This window comes from Pinus tabuliformis, chromosome 9 (assembly GCF_031772625.1).
Source record: "Pinus tabuliformis cultivar Carrire ecotype Pingquan chromosome 9, CPIR1, whole genome shotgun sequence".
In the NCBI taxonomy this organism is placed as follows: Eukaryota; Viridiplantae; Streptophyta; class Pinopsida; order Pinales; family Pinaceae; genus Pinus; species Pinus tabuliformis.
Genome location: NC_142307.1, coordinates 1,743,087,399 through 1,743,104,552, shown reverse-complemented (window position 1 = coordinate 1,743,104,552; position 17,154 = coordinate 1,743,087,399). Strand labels below are relative to the sequence as shown.

At 38.8% G+C, this 17,154-nt stretch overlaps 1 protein-coding gene across 2 annotated transcripts in view; it reads left to right on the top strand.

Annotated features, from left to right (window-relative positions):
* LOC149155683 (phototropin-2-like) overlaps positions 1-17,154 on the top strand; it is a 523,795-nt gene that overhangs the window by 266,635 nt on the left and 240,006 nt on the right. For both annotated transcript variants that reach the window (XM_089445926.1, XM_089445925.1), the window contains exon 15: positions 13,243-13,323. In XM_089445926.1, the coding sequence (XP_089302052.1) occupies positions 13,243-13,323 (81 nt within the window). The remainder of the gene's footprint in view (positions 1-13,242; positions 13,324-17,154) is intronic.

Below are 17,154 nucleotides of genomic sequence, written 5' to 3'. Positions count from 1 at the left end.
CCCACCTTCATTACAAAGCTCTACTTGGTGTAAAACAAATGGTGACAGAGATGCCCGAATTCCAAGTAGAGAAATAAGGTGTATGTCCAGGATGTGTCGAAGGAAAGCTCAAAAGGGGACCGTTCCCCTCAAGCCAAAGCAAGACCTCCGATGTATTACAGTTGGTTCACTCAGGCATATCTGAGGCTGGCATTAAGAGGGAGACTACTACACCACATACTCTTGAGCAGAATGGTGTGGCAGGAAGGAAGAACCACACGATGATGGAAGTTGTCCGGGCCATGCTACATGATCAAAGACTTCCAAAGTTTCTATGGGCTGAAACTACAATCACCATCGTATATGTACAAAATTGATGCCCTCATCAAGCATTGGGTTCCTAAACTCCTGAAGAAATGTTCACCACCGGTCAAAGGGAAGTCGTGATTAGTCATGATGTCACGTTTGACAAAGATATGGTTCTTAGCAAGGTGGACAATCTGCTGACTTTGAGTAGCTCTTAAGAAGCTGACACCAGGGAACCGAAAGAAAAGGATGATGAATCAATGCCTGATGTAGAAGAACCCATGGATCCGATTGATCCTCATTCACATGATCCTTCCTCTTCTAGGAAGAGGCCTTCATGGCTTAGGGGGATACTTGATGATGCTGAAGGACATGCTGCACCCTGAGGAACCTTCCATCAAAGTAAGAAACTTATCAGGTATCAGGGATACCTGACCATCATGAGCACGATCATACAAAATGAACCTTCATCATTCTCAGACGTCATCAAGCATTAACTATGGAAGGATGCTATGACCATAGAATACGAGTCTATTATGGAGAATGATGTCTGGGAAGTAGTTCCTAGACCCTGGACAAGACAATTGTTACTTCAAAATGGCTTTACAAGATAAAGCATGCAACAAATAGAAGTATGGAAAAGTATAAGGTTCATTTTGTTGCTCGTGGTTTATCCCAGAAGGGAGGTATAGACTATGATGAGATATTTGCACCTGTTGCCAGATATACGACCATCCGCTCGATCATAGCCCTTGCCGCTTCACAAGGATGGAACCTACATCAAATGGATGTCAAGACTGCGTTCTTGCATGGCTCAATCAAAGAAGAGGTCTACGTGGAGCAACCCAAAGGATTTGAGATTTATGATCGAAAATCTCATGTATGCAGGTTGAAGAAAGCTCTCTATGGGCTGAAGCAAGCACCCCGAGCATGGTATGAGAGGATCGATAGCTACTTGATGAAGCTGGGATTCACAAGGAGTGAAGCCGATCCTAACCTTTACTTTAAGGTTGAAGATGACAAGCCTCTCATACTGGTGTTGTATGTGGATGACCTCTTTCTATCAGGTGCAAACCCTCTCATTCACAAATGTTAGAGGGAGATGGCTTTTTGAATTTGAAATGAAGGACCAAGGACTTGAAGTGTGGCAGAAGCCAAGGGAAATTTTTCCTATCTCAAGGAAAATATGTGCTAAATATATTGGAAAGATTCGGTATGATGGACTGCAAGCCTGTGACTACCTCAAGGATCTTAACTTTTAGAAGTTATATGGTAGTGATGTCAAACCAGACTTGGGAAATGCCTCTGAGTTTCAAAAACTCATTCGCATTGATGTTCTTGGTGAACCTCCGTCCATATGTTTTGTAGTTAGCATTGTGAGCTCATATTTGGTTGAGCCTCACTGGATTGATGCCAAGAATCTTCTGAGATGTCTTCAGGACACAATCTCTCATGGATTAAGATACACTGCCGGAGATGTGAGACTACTTGGATATACTGATGTTGATTGGGCAGGCAGTGTGGTGGACCGTAAGAGCACTTCCGGGTACTATTTCACCTTGGGATCTTCTTCGATATCCTGGATGAGCAGGAAGCAGAAGTCGGTAGCTTTGAGCACCGCCGAAGCAGGATATATTGTTGCTAGCATAACCTCGTGTGAGGCAGTCTGGTTGAGAAAGCTCTTCAGTGAGCTGTTTGGATTTACATTGGATACCACTGTGATTCTCTGTAACAACGAAAGGTGGGATTCGATTATTGAGGAATCCCGTATTTGTCAATTGCTCTAGCAGATAGACATCATCTGGGATATGGTAAGTTGATGAGCAAGGAAGCTCCATAACATTAAGATGATGTACAGGTTGATACACCTTGTCAAAGCCCCGAGGAAAGATCTAATCTGTGATTTTCCAAAACGACTTGGAGTCGGCAAGAAACCTTTGTACAAGGGTCCTGCATGTTGCATACATTGAGCTCTGGGAGCTCTAAGGGCTTGCAGTTCCTACTGGAGCAACATATGACCACCGGGTGACTCACCCTCCCCTGGTGGTGCACACTAGAACAAGATGATTCGCTCTCTTGTGGGGCAGGATGATTCGCTCTCCTGTGTAGCAGGATGATTAGTTCTCCTGTGAGGCCTGGATTGATGTGTTCTCCATGGCAGCCTGGATTGATGTGTTCTCCACGGCGACTGTAGCAGGATTGATGTGTTCTCCTGTGAGGCCTGGATTGATGTGTTCTCCATGGCAATTGTAGCAGGATTGATGTGTTCTCCTGTGAGGCCTGGATTGATGTGTTCTCCATGGCAATTGTAGCAAGATTGATGTGTTCTCCTGTGAGGACAAGATTGATTAGTTCTCCTGTCGAGGCATCCTACCCATGCAGTCTGGGACTCATGGGAAGTACCTCTCATCTGATCAATGAGTAGGGAAATGAAGTTAGGGATCATAGTAGTACCGATGGACACATCGTTGTAACTACCGTACTCCCTACGCTAGGATGACCTCCATTGATCTGGGATCAATGATACTGGTCTAGGACCAGTGGTAAGAGTTGTACCATACTATGACGCTGACTTCGGGTCGGTTGAGACTAGTCTGGGATCAGTGGTACATACTCTGACACTGACTTTGAGTCAGTGGAGGATGATATTGGTCTGGGACCATTGGAGTTGTACTCACTATGACGCTGACTTTGGTTTGGTTGAGACTGGTTTGGGACCAGTGGTACATACTCTGAGACTGACTTTGAGTCAGTATGATACATCCTCGATCATTTCTTCTTCTTCATAATTCGGACAAAAGCAGAGCAGAATAGAACAATGCAAGAGCAGAGCAGAACAGAGCAGAGCAGAACAGAGCAAAACAGTACAGATCAGTGCATGCAGAACAAGAAAAGCAGAACAGGCAAAATAGAGCAGAGTAGAGCAAGGGTCAGGCTGTACAGGGCAGTGCATTAAGCATTTGATGGATGAATAGTAATGACCGATAGACAGATTGCAGATGAAGTTCTCCATGGTTGAGAGGGAGTGTTAAAATTGGCAACGAGGGAAAAACTTCATGTGGGTCATCTTATTCATGGCTAATAATATTTTTATTAGATTCCTCTCGTCGAGAGGTGTAGGATTGATATAAAGATCATCCAATTCCGATAAGTATTCATGGAGATATGAATTTATTTTGATTATGGAATTATTATCAAGCCGACCTACAACTCATGTAGGCTCAGAAGCCCAACAATCGCATCTATTCACCCACCAACGTTGTGTATAAATATATGAGGACTTTTCCTCATTTGGACTCACTCATATCATCACATCTCTCTCTCTCTACTGCGCAGATATGAGTCTCTTCTCTACTGTGCTGAAATGGGTCTCTCTCTCTCACACATGTGAAGCCGGAAACTGTTGAATTTGAAGCTGCAACTATGGAAGTAAAGATTGACTTGCGTGGCCTAGAAGATCTCCTCTTTGGAACTGCACTGTAGGTTCATCTGAACCTCCTTTGAAAGCTGCAACTTTTGGTGGTGGAATGAAGTCAATCCGACGAACGGTTTGCAAGATATTGACTGCCCTAGTTTGAAGTCGGAAACTGTTGAAATTGAAGCTGCAACTGCAGAAGTAAATATTGGCTTGCGTGGCCTAGAAGATATCCTCTTTGGAACTGCGCTGTAGGTTCATCTGAACCTCCTTTGAAAGCCACAACTTTTGGTGGTGGAATGAAATCAATCCGACGAACGGTTTGCAAGATATCGACTGCCCTAGTTTGAAGCCGAAAACTGCTGAAACTGAAGCTGCAACTACAGAAGTAAAGATTGACTTGCGTGGCCTAGAAGATCTCCTCATCTGAACTGCGCTGTAGGTTCATCTGAACCTCCTCTGGAAGCCGAAACTTTTGGTGGTGGAATGAAGTCAATCCGACTGTCAGTTTGTGAGATATGGTCTGCTCTAGTTTGATAATGAAGCCGCTAATGCTGATGCTACTGATCTAGGGTTTGCTACTACTGATATGAATTAGATTTATTGTACTATTTCTCTCTGCTGAATTATTGAAGATAAAAGAAGATTTGATCAAAGGGTTTCCCCACACATTGTGGGGTTTGTCCCTGGCTAGCTGCCACATCTTGTGTCTCTTGTCTTGGCTTGTTTTCTGTCGATCGTTTAATGTTCTATCTGCACTTTACTTTATGTACATGTGATTGCTAATCGGTGGAATATAATAAGAAAAAGAAGTAAACTGTTATAAGCATAGAACATACCATAACTTGACTCCAACATGCCTCCAAGGCAACGATAGAGAATCAGGAGGGGTGGGGATAGTGTTGCTCAGTTTGGTCAGAGGGGGGCGAGATTGTTTGCCCATGAATTGGTGGCATCCTATTTCAATGTCATCCCTCCTAACGTGCGTTTGGAAATAAGGGAATTGGAGGTGAAGGTGGGAGAAGAAAGGAAGTCGCTTTCTAATTGAGAATCACTTGAATATTTGGGCGAATGGGTGTTGAATCGGGGACACACTAGAGGTGGGAAAAAACAGTTCTTAAATTCAATGTCCCTCCACTGGCAAATGAAAACACTGTTGGGCCTTGTTCTCAAAGACAAACAAGTGGAGAAATACAATCTATTTGTGTCTATGGAGAACGTCAAGAGAATTTTGAGGAACCTGCGCTTCAGTGTGGATGGAATTGATGCCTGCCTAAGACATGTTGAAAGCCATGTACCCTACGAGTCAGAAGATGGTGACCATGGTGAGTCGTCTGGTTCTAGTGTTTGTGCTCTAGCGACAATGTCCTCATCTGATGAAGACTAGTTTTGAAGGGCTGAAGCTAGTTGGGTTGGTCGACTTCTCAGATGGTGGTTTTCGTGTCCAGTTTTTTCCCAGGATGGGCACTTCTCCAGTGGGATTATGATGACATATGGTGTCAATGCCTAGTGTTTGGTATGGTTGTGAGTTTGTTTGTAATGTTGATGTTATTTTTTATGGCTCCAAAATTCAATGCGTCTCCTACTATGTGGGTTTTGAGAGAAGGATCTGGCCACTCGTATGTCCAATTGTAGTATGCAATGGCTCTAGGTTTTCCTGTGTGTATCTAGCAAAAGTCTGTAAACCCCTTTGGGCAGTGATTATGTAAATATTAGTATGGAAGTCATCAGTTTTTGTTGGGTCTATGCGTAAGAGGGTGGAGTTCTATTGGAATTCCCTCGGCCCGCAGTAGTCTATCCATGTATGTCTATCTTTTTGTTTACTAATACTAGGCTTTGAAATTTACAAAAAAAAAATGAGAAAATTTCTATGGATAAATAATTAATTATTTAATTACTTAGATCTAATATGATCCATTGATCTAGGTTGGTTTGTATTTACTTCTATCCATTTATCACTTTGGAGATTGAAGATTCATATTTTTTTTCAATTTGAAATTATATAAGGAGCCTAAGGGAGAGGATGAAGACACATTCATTTGGAGAGATTCCAGCACAATTGTGAGAGCTAATCGAAGGTTTAAGAGGTTGAAGGCACAAGGAAAGAGTTACAAAAGTTTACCAAAGTGTAGGTATAGTGATCAAACACACATGGGAGGCCGAGTAGGGGTTGAAGAAATTTTTCTAGGTGTCGCATGTGTCAAACCAAGTAGGATATTTTGACACATGGGAAGGAGCCATGAGGATTTCAAGAATTGTCATGTGTGGGAGAATGAGATTGCTATTGCTGGAAATATTTTGAATATTTCCAAGTTCATTTCTACTCTAATTTATGTATTTCTGACAACCAATTTCTCCAGTAAGAGAGCCTCTAACTTTCCAAAAAAAAAAAAATGCAGTAGAACTTGTTTAGGGGAATTTCATTGTGATTTTGTGGATTTCTAAGTTAGAACTACCATAGTATTTATGTTTTACACTTTTTAGATTTTATTTTACAACAAAAATTTATTTGTTGAATTAAAGTAATTTATGGGGATAAAATAGCTCTAGGAAACTTAAATCTGAACCCGGTACTGAAAAATTAACACCATTGAGGGTTTGTCTCCATCAACCAATTGAAGAACCTTTATGAAAAGTTTAGTAATGGCACACACTTCATCCACTCCCACCCAAAATGCCTCTTGGAATAGTAGATAAATATGGTATACCCATCCACTTTATTGCAAAATGAACTAGGGTACCACTTATCTGAAATAAATGTTCTTTTTACCTCCAATGTGCAAGTGTAGAGAGACTAGAAATAAATGAAGATAGTGGGAAAATGTGTGACTATGCGATGCAAAAACTCCTTGTTTCTTGTGAATTTTCTCAACAAGCTAAGAAGAAAAGCACGATTATATGTAAACTTTGTATGTTACTAGCCTATTAAATGATATCCTTGATATAATAATTTTTTCCTCTATCCTCTAAAATCAAATCAATGCAATAAGCAACATAAGGAGATGAAAATAAGGTCAAATGCCTCACCATAAGAAAATTATCGGAAGTCACATAATTAGAAGCATTATTTATTATGACATTGACAACATTCTTTAAACCTATCTCTTAGATGAACCCATCCAACAACCCACGTAATAATGCCACATATTTAACATATGCAGATGAATTGACAAGTCTAATAAACATTGTCCTCCTAGGACATTAACCCTAAAATTAAAAATGGTCTTACCTTTCCTATTGATCCCATTGCCTCAAAATCTAGCAGGTTTTGTGAGTGGGCTCACAAGACAAGGACTAGACCAAAGGAAAACACTATGAGGTGGAGGCCCACTGTCACCACAGCTCACCACCTCTTGTGCTTTAGTGTATTTTCACCACAAGGTTGGATTCCCTATCTGGTCACCTATTTGGTATTCAAAGTCTTAGGCTTAGAGGTGACAAGGATGGGCTCAGGAAAGGCACTCAGCTTAAGGACAAGGCTAAAATCAGCAAAGACAAGACAAAGTGTACCCTCCAAGAGGCTTATCTAGGGTACTTATGACCTCGAGTTTAATGAATAGGCAAGGATGAAGGTTTACCAAGGTGCATAAGGCCAAGAAAAGTCTTGTTAAAGATAGATATGATCAACAAATGGAGAAAAAATCCTTCATGAAGCCCTAAGTTGAAGCCGAGGGTTAGGTTAGGCTTTCCCTAGAGCAAAATTACTTAGCACTTGTGATGTCAAACCTAAAATAGAGGAATTTACCATGGGAAAGAGTTGAGTTTCAAGCAACAGGACACAAACCACGTGTAGAACCATTCCATAAGTCAATGCACTCCTCCTAGTTGAATTTGGCCCTAGCTCTAGACTAACAGTTTGCCTTGAAGGGTTGAAAATGCAAGAAAAAGTTAATTTTTAAAATATTTTTTATGGTGTGATCACCTTGTGAAGGTTGCTGCTTGATCCTTGGGTAATGGAGTCTAAGGGAGACCTACTAATGAAAAAATCAAACCCTATTATGGAGTAAGGGCAAGAAAAACCCTAGTTTTCAAAACTTGAGCTATCATTTTATGGGGGAGAAAGTCATTGAAGAGAGCTTAACATGAATATTCATTCAAGTGATTGTCTCACATTCTTTTGGATAATGCATACAATACTTTGTCAAGATTTCATAGAAAAATATGCAATAAAGTTAGCACATAGAAATTGTAACAACAACCATTCCATGCAATAACCATAAAAAGATATTCAACATATAGAATACTTACAAGAAATGCATGAAGCAATCCTTTATTATCCCAAAATGATGTCTCCACAACAAGAGAAGGTCTCCAAAAGAAAAATATCCACAATAGATCACATATCCACAAGTATACAAGACTATTTCAGCTAAGGCCAAAATCCTATAAGGAGGCTGAGTTATCAACAAGTGATGATGAGAAATGAAAATGAGGTGACCTTTTTTTTATATGAGGTCTAACTCAATGAATTCTAACTAATGAATCTCCTAAAACAAGTTTTACATGAAATAAACTTTGGGTTACAAGCCAACCCACTAGCGCAATGTTAAAATAGACTGTAAATGTCCAAACGTGTGGGCGATATCCTAAACAATGTTGATATCATGCCCTTTTAGGGCTCAAAATGCCATGTCATGGTGTGACGAGGTTTGAAAATGTGCCACAGTGCCAAGATCATCCAAAATTTGAGGATTTTCCCTCAAATCCTTCTTTGGGGTCCTAAATACAACTAGGATGTCTCCATGTCATTTCCATGGGTCTCCAATGGTCAAAACATGGCCTCCCCTTTTCAATGTTAGGGATCCTTCAAGTGCAACAAGCCCTCCCTAGTCTCTCAATCGAATACCATCCTCATTTGGGCTCTAAATCATGGCCTGCCCATCAGGTAGTTTCAAGGCCAGCCTAGGGGCATGCTAGGTCTAGTGGTGTCTGTTACTACTCAATCTAGTAGGGTCCTAGGTGTTGAGAAATCTAAGGGCAACTAGAGTTGATGATTTCTCTTAACTTGATAACTGCTTGTGATGTATTTTTACTTAACTTGATTATCTTTCTTCTTTCTCTTAACTATTATTAGTATTCTCTTCATCAAACATCTACCAAACCGTAAAGAAAAATAAGACAAAGGACACAAGATATAGGCGATCAACCAAGGCCAAAACCTCTCCAAGTGAGAGGAAAACCCACAAGAATTAGTCTCTTATTATAGTCCTTCAATTAACGAATTCTAAGACCTATGACCCTTGAACAAGACCCTCCAAGATCAATTCAATTGTTTCCAGTAACTTCTGCAATTTCGATTTCCCAACAGATTCTTTTGCAACTTCGACTTGCCCAACAAATTCCTCTGCAACTTCGGCCTGCCCAACAAATTCTTCTGCAACTTCGACTTGCCTAGAAAATTCTTCTGGAACTTCAACCCAACAATTTTCTAGCACTTTGGCTTTCGCAATAGCTCTTCAAAACTTGGACTTGCCCAACAAATGTAGAAACCCTAACACAAGAAGAGAGAGAGAGGCCCAAAACTTCGATCTTGCTTTTCTTCTGCTTCTTGTCCTTTTCCAGCGTCTATCTTGAGGAGATCAAAAACTTGCTTGAGTGTATTTCCAAATGAGTTGGAGTCCCTTCTTATATATAGGATTTTGAGGGTTACGAATTGCTTTCTTTAGGCCAACTTGTCCCTTCATGTAGGCTGACTTGATCTTTATGCCATGACGAGGGAGGGTCTTTTGACTCTACTTTGACTCAAATAAAATTTCTTTACAATATGTAACATGCCCAATGGGTCTTCAATACATGACAATGACTCAATTAACTTTATGACAAACCTAGAAGCACTCAATGGGTGCTTGACTTAAAAATAAATTTCTCTTGAGCATGAAACCCATGCTTCAAGAATAACAATATTAAATTTATTTTTCTCTTTTCATTAAATACATAAAATCATGATTACATGTCATTATGAAGACCGAACCTAGTTACATATTTCAACACTCCCACTTAACTAGGTAGGTATTCATAATCCATACAAGGTGCTTGGACATTCTCAATCTGAAGAATTCTCATAAGAAGAGTTAGATTGGTAACCTATCTGTTTAGCATCATATCAACCAACATTTTCGCATAGCAAGGCCTTGACTAACAACTCTATCTCACCCATATTAATAAAGATATGGGCAAGAAGCTTCTAAGAGACAAGGATCAAGTCTGTTTTAATCTTAGCTGTTGATTAGAGACTTAATCTCGGTCGTTGATTCATCAATAGGAAAAGTATAAGAGAAGAGAGTCATTTGGAGACACACCGGGCAAATACTCAGTATCCCAAGGGAAATCGATTTTCAAGGAGAAAGACTTCAATTTCAGAGGGAGAGTTGCAGGGTGAAGGAAGAGGAGGGTTTCAGCATCAATCAGGGACTGAGGAGGAGGTGACACAGTGCCTCAGAGAGACAACGCAGAGGGAGAGCTTTGAGAGACAGCGCAGGCAGGTATGAGTTTTCACGAAGCCCCTCACGCAGATGACATAGTCCTCAAGCAGATGATGCAGGGGTGACGCAGTGAAGGCTAAAGTGTGTTTGGGGTGTTAGAATTTCTCTTAGCCGAGAAGGAAAATTATCTCAAGTGTTTTCTTGAAGGTTTCTCTATGTCTTGGAAAATTATTCCTTGTAAAGAGATTGTTGCTGAAGAATAATAAATAAACCCTCATCTGCTGCACTGGTTTTCTCGCATTGGGTTTTTCCGGGGACAATTTTCCAAAAATAACTGTGTTGATGTGATTGATTTTTGTGCTTGTATATCACTGTTATTTTCCTCTATGCTATTATGTGATATCTGCAATAGAATTTATTTTAATGTTTGCTGAAGGGTTTTGTAAACAACTTATTGTGAGAAATAAGTACGAGAAATAAATCAGTTACTGTAGTAGAATTTCGTGTTAGAAATTTTCACATTTAAATTCTCATTGATTATGTATTTTGTTGCTAATATGTATTGCACTTGATGCCATTTTGATATATTCACCTTTACATGGTATATAGATGAGCAAACCTTGCATATTTTGCCTCTATTGGTTTGGAATCGTGGTCTTAAATCTTAAAAATAGTTTTTTTAATTAAAAACTAATTATTTCATGTATCTTTTTAAAGACTGGTTCATTTAGACCTGAACAGTCCTAGTTTGAAACCCAGTTTATTAGGTGGACCGGTCTGGTCACCGGTCACAGTTTTTAAAACTATGCCAAGTAGTGCCCTTCCTATGACCCTAAGGTCTCAAGGGAGGTCCCACTGAAATTGGGCTAAAGATTAACCCCCTAGTAATGTGAGAGAACAAATTTACAATCAAGATCGGTCAATCTTTCAGATCATTCCTTTATCCATGCTAAATTCCCAAAACAAACTAGTATAAGCACCTGGTTTCAAAATGATCAAAGTACCTTTTGAATAGTAGCCCACCTTTGTCCAGGTGGTAATGCCATATGGTCAGAGGTATGTGGCTGATGCAGGTGGTGGAGGCACATGGCATATCATCATCAAATAGTGGTTGTCAAGGGTTGTTGGTTGGTTGGCTATCTGGTTGGTTGTCAAATGTAGGAGAAAAGTTTTCTCCTATGGGGTCACCCATTTTGGTGGGTAGCATATCCAACCATTTGACATCATAATGCATACGGTAACTTCCATGACTTCCTAAGCTTAAATTTGTGAGTGCAATTGAGCTTTTCATTTTAGTTATAGGCCCTCTCAACTTGTTAGATGTAGGTAGGTTGGGTCAACAACATCAAACATAGCATAGTAGACGGGTTCTTCTTAGCAATGCTAAAATATCTACCTACAAGCTTTTCTACTTTTTGGTTCTCCCTTATTTTAAACATTGGCCTAATAGAAGTATTTTTGCCTAATGGTGGTTCTCAAGATGCAAAAAGTGAGCTTATTGAAGACATTGTGGATGGTGAGGTAGAGGAGAGCCCATTTCTTTCCCTGACCCCTGAATGTTCTTGTTGTTCTTGCAAGAATCTTAAGTCTTAAAGCTTGTTCTCTTCTTTATTTTACACAGTTCATTAAGATATTGGTTAGAAATATGGAAAATTTATGGGGTTGATTTTCCACATATTCAGATTTATGCCCAGGAATTTTTGCAAGCTGGTATTTCAAGTAGCTGATTTTTCTAGTCACTCCTTCCTACACAACTTGCAAGCCAACTTTGGTTTATTATTAAGTTCAAGCAGCACACCATATTCCCATAATGTGTCTAAATCCTTAGAAATTCTTGAGGGGGGGTGAATAAACCTAAGACACAAAAAGGCATGGAAACCAACACAAAATAATTCTGCAAATAAGAAATCAGACCTATATAAATCTCCCTTTAAAAATCAACAAGGAAATTCAATGGACATTGCAAACCCTATAATAAAACTTGGAAACCAAACAAAAAAGTTAAAAATGTTAAAATTCTCACATACCTAGGAATATGGAAATGGTAAAATGGGAATCAATCAGCATTCCACAATAAATCTGCTAATGTCAATGACAACATTTGATTTCCCTCCTTATGTTGTTAGAATATGATGAATTTCTCCTTTGATATCAATCCCTTGTTTCTGCTTTCAAAATGAGCCAAAAAATGTCCTAAAAGTGGATTTTATAGCCCACTTGTCATGGACCAGCTATTTTTTCTATCAACTTGTACTTTTTGGTGATATAGAGCAATATATTCAAAGATTGGTAAAATTCATGATTTGTTAAATTGATAATTTTTTCCAGGTTGAGAGAACTATGATATACTGTGATGTCGCCAATACATTGATGATATTTGCAACACTAGTCAAAGTCATTCCTATTTTATTTCTATCAAAATTTGTACAGTGAGTACCTGTAGCTACCTGTACCTTTTATGCAAAGTATGTTTACGGCATGTATCTTTTGGCAACCTCTCATTGCAGACTGCATGTCCCCTTTCACAACCTATCCCTCCCGCTGAGTTGTCTCTTTCTGTAACCCATCCTTTCTTAACAGTTCCATAACTACCTGCCCTTACAAATTGCTGCCATAGCACTTTTTTTATACACAGTCTACCTTGTGAAGTCACTCGTTAAATTTGTCTCCCATATGTTTAGGGTTTCCAAATATTGAATATTAGGGTGCTATATCATTCACGTTAGGAATTTTCCCCCAAGAATGTTTCATATATTATACAGCATCAAGAATGATGCAAGGTTATGGACATTTTTGTATTGTACGATATTCTTCCACTAAGTATTGTTTGTCAAAGGAAAGAAAAAAAATGATAACCTCTATACAGTTTTTACCTAATAGGAAAATATTAACTTGGAATTGCGCCATCATTTTACTTCTATGAAAATTATGTTCATTATCAAGTAAATCATTAGGTTATTCAACTCTTTTGATATAGAGCCATTTGAAATTTTTGAATGAGAATCAATTGATACGTTGTATTAGTTTTTGGCCAATGTTTTTAACAATTACAATATCTCTACATAGTGTTACATAGTGTTTTACCATCTATTGAGTCTAATTTTATCTCCAATCTTACAGGTGCATCGAGCTTGTATGGAAAGAGAAATAATGGCAACGTTGGACCATCCTTTCCTTCCAACACTTTATGCATCTTTTCAGGTTGTGTTTGTATCCCTTTCCTCTTAAAATATGGTTCATTTACGAATCAATCAACGTAGTCCAACAAGATTAATTTGGTGTTCTCAACCACAAAGAAAGCCTTGATAAACAAAGTTATACAAGATTAATTTGGTGTTCTCAACCACAAAGAAAGCCTTGATAAACAAAGTTATCATATATAATGGTGCACGTGTTTTGCATGTGAGTGCTACTATTATTGAAATTTTGAGTCGAAAGTATTATTTATATTGATAAAATGGGTGTAAGATTGAAAGTTATAAGGGAATATGGAAGGTGTAAGAGTCGAAAGTATTATTTATACTGATAAAATGGTTGTAAGATTGAAAGTTATAAGGGAATATGGAAGGTGTAAGTTTGAAAGTTATAAGGGAATATGGAAAGTTTTTTCTTTTTTTTTTCCTGTTAGTTTATTAGTAATCATTTATAATTAAGATCATCATAGGAATTTTAAAGTCTCAAATGGGTCTCTTAAGGAAAATAATAAAATAATAGTTAAAATAATAAAATAAGAGATGAATTTCTTAACGAAAAGAAATAAAACTATTCTTTTATTTGTATTTTTGGGTTATCTTCTTATAGGTTTAATCAAATGTCAAGTGAATGGATTGGTTGGATCTAGACTTCCATTCTACATCCAATGAGTACCCACTTTGTATAGTTTTCAATAGCCCCAAACCCCAAAATATAAAATATGCAGAGTGGGTACTCATTGGATGTTGAATCTAAATCTGCATCCAACCAATGCCTTCACTTGACATTTTGAGTAAATATATAAAGAGATAAGCCAAAAATACAATTAAAAATAGTAGTTTTCTTTATTTCCCTCCAAAAAATATCTACCCCTAGGGATGGTATCATTATCTTGAATTTTATTGGTTCTTTTAAAGTTGATTTTGTTAGTACATTTTTTGTTTTGAGGCCCCTTTTGCCTTAAATTCCCATAATGATTACTCTGAGGTTTTTCTTTTTTTCTTATTATCCAAGATGATCCACATCATGGAATATTATAAAACTTGGGAATATCATTTATTGTTTCTTTGCTTTTTGGAAAATCTACCATCATTGATAGAATTCAAGCAAAAAGAAATATTTATTGCTCCCTTTGCCTCTTCACCTTTCAGGCATTAATTTTAATACCATGTCTGATATTTTTCTTCCACAATTATTTTATACCCAGAAATTATTTTACTCAAATAAAATTCTGAAAACTGTTGGAAAATAAATACATTGTTATTTTTAACTTTCAAGAATAAATTGCAGTGGAAAGAAAATACGAAAATCAACTACACCCACAATAGAAATTTCTGCCCAATAAATCTTCATTCAATTTATTAAATCTAAAAGTTTATTTCCTCGACCCATAGAGAATACATAGAAATTAGAACAAACCTTGAACCTAGATTTCAGACCACTAGATTTTCAACCTCTAAAGAAATTTGGCATATGGAAATTTGACCCTCTTGGAAAATTAGGCCCTGGAAAATCTATGCTTTCACTTGCACTAAGAAAACTCAACTCCCTTCCTCCATGCAAACCTTGTTGGAAAACACAGTCTATCTTCACAATCTTAGCCTACATAGAAACCGCCTCTCTCTTACAAGTCTCAGCTGTGAAAATTCCTAAACCAGAATCCCTACTACAACAATTGATGATATTACTCCTATTTGTTAAATTCCTCTAAAAAAATTACTTGCAGTTTACTATAGCAAATATCGTAATACATACACTACAACCTTCACTTAATTAAATTATATGTGGAAACAAGAGACTGAGCAAGAAAGAAAATACAACACAATGGACACTGTTGTTTTTGGACAAATGTCCCCAGAAAAATCCAATGTGGGAAAACCGATGTAGCAGCTATGAGGGTTTATTATTATTAAGCAGTAGTAAAATCTGAATACAACTTTGGATGCCCTCTCGGCAATCCAGTTACGGAGAATAATCCTGACAAAGAGATTTGTGAGATTACCTCACATTATCACTGTGAATCCTCGCTGATCTAGCCCCAGACAGATTGCGCCTTGGCTTTTTTGGCTGCCTCTGGGCAGTGTCTACATCATCCCAACATCAAACTTACTAGGGACAACGTCAATCCTCTGGTTGGTCGATTTGCTGCCCAGGTGATTCGATTTCTGCCTCCCAGTCTTACACCCCGACTGTCGGCTTCTGAAACTCGAATTCCCTATGCAAATTTTGGACTCCCTCTTGGCTTCTGCGCTGCTTTTGCGTGGCTCTGCGTTAACCCCTCTGGCTCAGCACTACCACTGCTGGATCTCCCCTTTGCCTTTTCTGCTGAGTATCCTCTGACCAGGAAAAATTTCCCTTCGGATACTATCCCTGCCCCTCGCTACAAGAAATCCACTCGATCAGAATTTCCTCTTAAGAACTTCTCACTTTAGAAATTCGATCTCTTGATCTCTCGGTGTGTTTTCCAAATGACCCTCAAACTCCCTTAAATAATCTTCTCCTTGACATTCAACGACCCAGATTAAAAGCTAATCAGTGGCTAAGATCATTTTAGCTTGATCATTGTCCTCTTCTAGAAGTTACATCCACAGTTAAATTAATACCCATTAATATTTTTAATTTCCTATGTTTAGACTTAGGGTCCCATTAACAAATATTAATTATTTTAATAAAATTGTCTATGGGTGGAATTTACCAAAACGCTTTCTAGGTTCTTTGGAATACATGTGCCCAAAACTCCCTGCAAAATTTGAGGCCTAGAACACAACTGATGCTACCCCAAATCAACACCCCCTCTTAGCAAGGAATATTGCACTACTGTTGTAATTGTACTACTGCTGACACTACCACTGCCAACGCTGCATCCGTACTACATCTCTCTCTCAAGTGTTGCATCTGTGCTGTTGTTAGCACTGTCACTGCGAACTACCACTGCACTGCACATTGTTGCTGCTATTCTATCAGCAACGGAAAAACTGTGAAAATTTCTGAATCCAACAAATCGGAAATCCTACTACATTAAACTGATTTGCATTACCTACTTGTTTTCTTCAGTTTAATAAGTTATTTTTGTTGATTTGGGGTAGCATCAGATGTGATCTAGCCACGAAAATTGGTGAAGAGGCTAATGCACATGAGATCTCCAATAGCCAGAAAGGGTTTGGGCAGATTCTAAACAGTTTGGGAGATATTAACATAATTAATATTTTTATGGTTAGACTTAGGGAAAATAAAATATTAATGTGAATTAATATAAAATTGTGTTAGAATGGTCCAAAAGGCATGGATCAAGCAAGATCTAATCTTAGCCATTGATTAGGGACTTAATCTCAGTCGTTGATTTGTCAACAAGAAAAGTATAAGAGGAGGCTTGAGGGTCACTTGGAGAACACACCAAGAGATCAAGATTTCGACTTTCTGGGGCTGGGTTTGCTGAGAAAGTTGAGAGTGATCAGAGTTGCAGCTGAGGGGCAGTGAATACAGAAGCAGAGAGGCAGAGATAGCACAAGGAGGATCAGCACAGTAGGTGGAGAGAGGGACGCATAAATAGTCGGGGTTAGCCAGTCTTGTGCCAGAACAGTCGAGAAAGCTGACGCAAAGGGCAGAATCCAGAACTGCCAGGAACATCCGTAACTGTCGAGAAAGCTGACGCAGAGGGTAGAAGCCGGAACTGCCGGGAACAGTCGGAACTGCCACAAACTGTCGGAACAGCCAGGAAAGTTGATGCAGAGGGCAGAAGCTGGAACTGCTGGGAACAGCCGAAATTGCCAGGAACTGCCTGAACATCTGGGAAAGTTGACGCAGAGGGTAGAATTCAGAACTGTCGGGAACTGTCGGTAT